At 29.9% G+C, this 6255-nt stretch overlaps 1 protein-coding gene across 6 annotated transcripts; it reads left to right on the forward strand.

The window, feature by feature from the left end:
• Window positions 1-2598: 2598 nt before the first annotated feature.
• On the forward strand, window positions 2599-4721 carry LOC109858145 (copper homeostasis protein cutC homolog). 6 transcript variants are annotated; one of them, XM_020435126.1, is made up of 3 exons: window positions 2599-2660; window positions 3580-3685; window positions 3824-4721. In XM_020435126.1, exons 2-3 carry the CDS (start codon window positions 3683-3685, stop codon window positions 4541-4543), a joined length of 723 nt encoding a protein of 240 aa, XP_020290715.1. In that variant the 5' UTR covers window positions 2599-2660; window positions 3580-3682; the 3' UTR covers window positions 4544-4721. The 6 variants fall into 6 exon arrangements, 5 of the variants coding, with proteins under 5 accessions (XP_020290715.1, XP_020290713.1, XP_020290711.1 ...); XR_002250579.1 differs by having other exon boundaries at window positions 2614-2796; window positions 3743-3833; XM_020435124.1 differs by having other exon boundaries at window positions 2619-2846.
• The last annotated feature ends 1534 nt before the right edge of the window (window positions 4722-6255 follow it).

A 6255-nucleotide genomic window follows, 5' to 3' on the forward strand; every position in this document is an offset into this window, starting at 1 on the left:
TACAAAAATAACTTGAGAAAATTTACCTTAGCGCTAACAGTCTCGCAAAGATAATTTAAACAGAAAAGTCTGACTATGTAAAGTAAAATCCAATATTGGAGACCAATTACAGTGAAAAAGTCACTTTGTGGTGGTATCTTTATGAAAAGATATACAATTATTTGTGTTATAATCATCACAGAGCCCATCATTTCCAAAGTCAGTTGTATTCCGAAGATTGCGTTTAATTCACGAGATATTCGACATAATTCTAAATGGAGTTGCCTGTCGATGAGTAGATTTTGTTGATATAAGCATAAAATCGTGTAAAAAAAGTGTGTCTCATATAAATTATACATATAATAAATGTTTTTCTATATTTTAAATGTACTACTTTAATCCTTTCTCTCTTTAAATTTTTATGTATCAAATTACATTAAAGTCCAAAATATGCACTTATACTTGTCAGTATGTATTATATATCGACGATTAACTTCAGATCTTCTCCATGTACATCTCAATTCATGTTCTTTTTTTATTAGTAAACATCTTATATGTTCGTTTATTTTTTCAAATCTGGTACCAATATACCTGTTCAAAGAATAACTCATTAAAAACACATTTATATTTCTTTGACTTTCCTAGATGTCTCATCTCACTTTAACCTGTTTATTATAAACATTTTTTGATGTACAAACCACAAAAACATCCAAAATAACACATCTACGGTCATAGTGACATAATGTACGTGATTCGTAATTAAGGGTACAATCATGCACCAATGATTGTCTATTGCGTCGTACCACCATTTCATGTCAGTCACATATCCAACAAAATTACATATAAAGTATACAATTATTATTCTTTTTACATATGTTTGCAATTTGTGATACATCTTTAATGTGCCAAGCTCTGCCAGTGTATCGTCTATAGCATCAAGTCTCCTCATAAGTTTCCGAAACCTCTGTGTAAACAATATTAACAATATTGTGGATATATAAAATATATTTGTTTTCTAATGATACAAAAAGTGATGCGCATAAAAATAAGACACCTAATTTTTCAGTCAATTAAAGTATATTAAATAAAGTGAAGTGTACTGTAGTTTGTACCTTATCGTAAAATACACTTAACATAACGGATGTAATGCAGCTGATAATGTTAATAACTGCAATGGTCATGTCATTGACTTGTATAAATAGTTTTTCCACCTTAAAAGCGGTCACTACGTAATAACATAGACACGTATACCCAATCCATATTGCCAAATTATAAATAATACTCAAATATACTTTTTCTTGGGAGTAAATATTTAAACAAACTATTGAAAAGACTTGAAATAAAGGACGTACAGCCTGTTGTACAGTAGTCGCCATAGTGATCACTCACTGAGTTTCTAACGCAAACTGACTGCGTGTCTGTTTGAACTCTTTCAGTAGACATATACTATTTATCAAATTAATGGAATTAATGGAATAACTCGTATAGCCGATGAAATAATAAAAACTCCGATATTTACACGCTGGATTTTACACTGCATATAGATTAAAAAAAATAAAAAGAATAAAAATAATAATTAACGCACAAACAGGTACACTATGAAGAAATTAAGTAAATAAACATAAAAAACATTTAACTGACTGTAATTTTTATTGACTCGTAATTAATATTTTACTGATTTAGGATTAAATAAAACATGTCAACTGATAAATCTATACATACCGAATTTGTTGAAAACAATTGGTAGTTAGTGAATAAGATATACCTGTCAATTTATTTAAATAATTTAGTTTTATTTCTCTCTCTCTCTCTCTCTCTCTTGTCTATTATAATATATAAATACATTTTATCTCGTTACGAATGTCAGCATAGCGAAGAAAATGCGTCAACTGATACATTACTTCTAGCTATTTTCTTAGCTTAAGAGTAATGTTTTAATATATACGTTTATTACATTGCATAGAATTTTATCGTTTTCTTTAATTTTATAAACCTATATATTGATATCTGTATACTAATGCACATAAAACAATTACTTAAGAAACTTTATCTTCACGCTAACAATCTCGCTTTAGATAATTTTAACAGAAAAGCCTGGCTATGTAAAGTAAAATCTAATATTGGAGACCAGTTATATTGATAAAGTGATTTTATGATGGTATTTTCATGAAAATATATATAATTGCCTCGCGAGACGATGATAATCGCTAGAAATACGGGAACAATTGAATATAGTTCCGCTCGACGTCGCGCGTCCGCCATGACTGTCTGCCAATTCGAATCGAGAATCGAAATATCGAATCGACGCGCGCGCGCATATAGTTCGGAATCAAATCAATCGGAAAGATAGCATTTTGATTCGCATACTTGATCGCGCTAAATGTGGACATTGCGGACGCGGGTCGCAAGTAACATATCTCACGGAATTAACCAATTACGGCGGACAAATTAGCCAGTCGACCAACGTGATTAGTCAATTCCGCAAGACCTGCCACGCGCGGGACACCTGCTGGGGTACGTTCAAAAATCCTACCTTAGTTACTAAAATGCTATATTTTACGTCACGTGTACTATAGTTTTTGGTTATCAAGGTAAGATTTTGGAACGTACCCCTGACAGCCAGTGGCTGTGGAGTGGCAGTGAAGATCGCAATGTAGCTGTACATTTTGTCGACATGACAGGTTTTTTAACCTCAAAAAATCACCATTAGCATGATTAGCATAATTACAAGAAGCGACACTTTTTTTTGATCAAACCTTTCGTTTTGCACAAAAACGTGGCAAATGAGAATAAGTTTGTCGATATTTGAAATGAGAAGTAAAACTATATAAGATAATTTGGTTTGAAGATGAAGGCGTTCCTGAGCGGTTTGCAGGATTTTGTGCAATTGAATAATAATTCTCCTTGAGTGTAATTAAACAAACGTTTCGACTTTAATTTATTTATCTAAAAATATTAGATATAGAATTGAATTAAAAGACTCACATCAGAAATGCTGCACATTAAATTACAAAAACACAGTTTAAATAAAATGCAAGACACAGAACATTTAGATGACTCGTATTTACCGCTTTTGGAAAATTAATCAATAACGTCTCGAAACATGTTTGAGGTAAACTTGCCTTTTACCACATGACACATTGAATTTCAATTTTATTCTCAGTACAACAGTTACCATTGACTAGTCAACATCTCTTACACACATGTCAACGATATAGATGTGAAAGTTTGTGGTCAAAGATCTGAAGCAACAATTACAATCTAATTTATTGTAATTTTGATTTTTGTCACTTGATGGACTTATTAATTTTTGTAAACATCTCATAATTTGTATCTAACACAATCCTTATATATATTTTAATTCAGACAACACTGAAGAAAACTTAAAAAACCAAACGTTTGTCTAATCACACTCAAGGAGAGTTATTATTCAATTGCACAAAATCCTGCAAACCGTTCGGGAATGCCTTTACCTTCAAATTATTTTTCTCCACCAAACTTGAACTTTATTTGAACTTTTATATAAAATAATTCAAGTTATGATGTTCACTTCCAGTAAATAATATTGAAAATCTATGTTTTACGTCACATATATTATAGATTTTCTCTTCTGAAAATGGCGATATTTACTGGCGGTGAATATCGAAACGCAGCCTCAATCTCGTTTTTTAGTGACAACAGAAATATGAAAAAATGATGCAAGATGGTAAGACATTTCTTCTTTTTTTCTCATCTTCTATGTTATAAAATTACTATTTTACAGATTAGACGTAGAATGGCGTATGGACTAGCTACAAGGTCCAATGAGCCATAAGGGCACCAGTAACCAGTAACTATTTTACAGATCGAGATTTGCATCGACTCGTTGGAATCCGCAAGAAATGCAATCGAAGGAGGCGCTAATAGACTGGAAATTTGTTCTGCTCTTTCAGAAGGCGGTTTAACACCAACTCCGGGCCTAGTTAAGCAAATAAGAAATTTTACATCGATTACGCTTTACGTTATGATTCGTATTCGTAACGGTGACTTCGTGTACACTTCTGAAGAAATTGAGGCTATGTTGTATGATCTGAAATTACTTAAGAATCAGAATGTAGATGGGTTCGTTTTCGGTGCGTTGACTTCTAATTGCGAGATCGACGTGACTGCATGCAAGAAAATCATTGCCGTTGCTCATCCTTTGCCAGTGACGTTCCACCGTGCCTTTGATCTGACAAACGATCCTTTAAAATCAATGGAAGTCCTTGCCAATCTTGGCTTTCGGAGAATTCTGACATCAGGACAGAAGAATACTGTTCTGGAAGGACTAGAGCTTATAAACATATTGGTGCAAAAAGCTCCAGAAAACTTTATTATTATGCCTGGGGCTGGTATCACAAGAGATAATATTCACAAGATTATGAATTCTGGTGCAAAGGAATTTCATGCATCAGCGAAGAAGAAAAAAGAAAACATTGGTAGTGCAAATAAACTTAGAATGGGCACAAGAGATGATGATTTTATTAATGTAACCGATAGAGAGTTAGTGAAAGAGTTAGTTGATATAATCAAAACTTCATCTTAAGTTTATTTTAACATACCATATAAACCATTTTATTTGCAGAATAAAACATCTGAAGTTAAACTTAAAACAATCTTAAACATAAAAATACAACTATAAATCTTAGCTATACTCAATGTGTCTCAATATATAAATGTATATATGAAAGACAAATGATTTAGTGAAAAATGTACATTTTCGTTCTGTAATACGTAAAATAAAAAACTTTATTCCGTACTGTCATGATTTTCTAGAATTTTTTTTATAACTAATGTATTTTTTTTTATCTATTATCGCATTCTGAAAGAATTATCGATAAATGATAAAGTAGATAAAAAATTAAGCTTTGTTGGTATGTTTATTTAGAAACAGATAAAAAGAATATAAAATTCTTTAGTAAAAAATCTTGAAATTATACATAATACATTATTTTATATTGTAAATATAAGATAAAAAAAATGTGTCGGTAAGTGTCGTCAATGACGACAGTGCCTTACCGGGTACATGTATTGCCATCCTTGTCTAGGGGAGTGCTAAACATCTCTCCTTTCATACAACACGATCATATTCGCTAGCGCCATGCTTATATATAAAGTGATGCGTTTTGGAGCGCTTCCGAGAAACATGTTTTTTTGCAAATAAATCGTTAATTATCGATTTTATTGTACAACCGTAAAAAGAAATATTCTTTATATACATGTGAATTGATATTTTCAAAATATACAAGAGTAAATTTAACAATTCTGTGAAATGTAGAAACAATATTTTTAATAAATAATACTTATTTTTAATAAAACTATAGAAATCTGTAAATATATTTTGCTTATTTATACAACAATATAAATATAACTTTTATTAATGCAAAACCAATAATAATATAAATATTAAACACAACAGCTAAAGTTAACAGAAAGGAAAGAAATATTGAATAACATTATAAATATAGAATAAAAAGTTTTAATAGAACAACAGGCTTTTAAGTTTTAATATAACTTTATTTCGTTTATAATATATTCTGTTAACGTTTTTAACAAATTGTCACTTTTTTATCCTTAAAATATTTTTAATTGTTATAGCGTATATTATCTCTGTACTCCCATAATCACAAATGTTACCACTGTCGAAAACAACTATAAAAAAAATAAAATAAATAACTTTAATAACACTTGTGTACCAAAATGTAAGAATTTTATAAAAAGCATGAAATATCTATAAATACAATAAATACAATTAATAGAAACATACATTGTTTAAAAACCCATAGCCAAATTCGAAAAGTCCCATTCCAGTAAATTTTAACTGATGATGTAGTACTTGTAACGTAAACTGATGAATCTATATACAAAATTATTTTAAAATTGTTAATTAATAAATTATTAATATTGTTAATTACTTTAAATAATTTAGATATGTTTTTTTCTCTATTTTAGTAAAATATATACGAACATATCTTACCTCGTTACGAATGTCAGCATAGCGAAGAAAATGAGTCAACTGATGAATTACTTCTATTTTCTTAGCCTAAGAGAGTAGTGTTTTCATATATATGTTTAATATATTGTATACAAGTATATTATTTCTTCAATTCTATATTCTAAACCTATATGTATTGATATATATATAAATATGTATTATTTCGCATACAAAAATAACTTGAGAAAATTTACCTTAGCGCTAACAGTCTCGCAAAGATAATTTAAACAGAAAAGTCTGACTATGTAAAGTAAAATCCAATA

Source organism: Pseudomyrmex gracilis, unplaced genomic scaffold (genome assembly GCF_002006095.1).
Source record: "Pseudomyrmex gracilis isolate BER0280 unplaced genomic scaffold, ASM200609v1 scaffold_190, whole genome shotgun sequence".
In the NCBI taxonomy this organism is placed as follows: Eukaryota; Metazoa; Arthropoda; class Insecta; order Hymenoptera; family Formicidae; genus Pseudomyrmex; species Pseudomyrmex gracilis.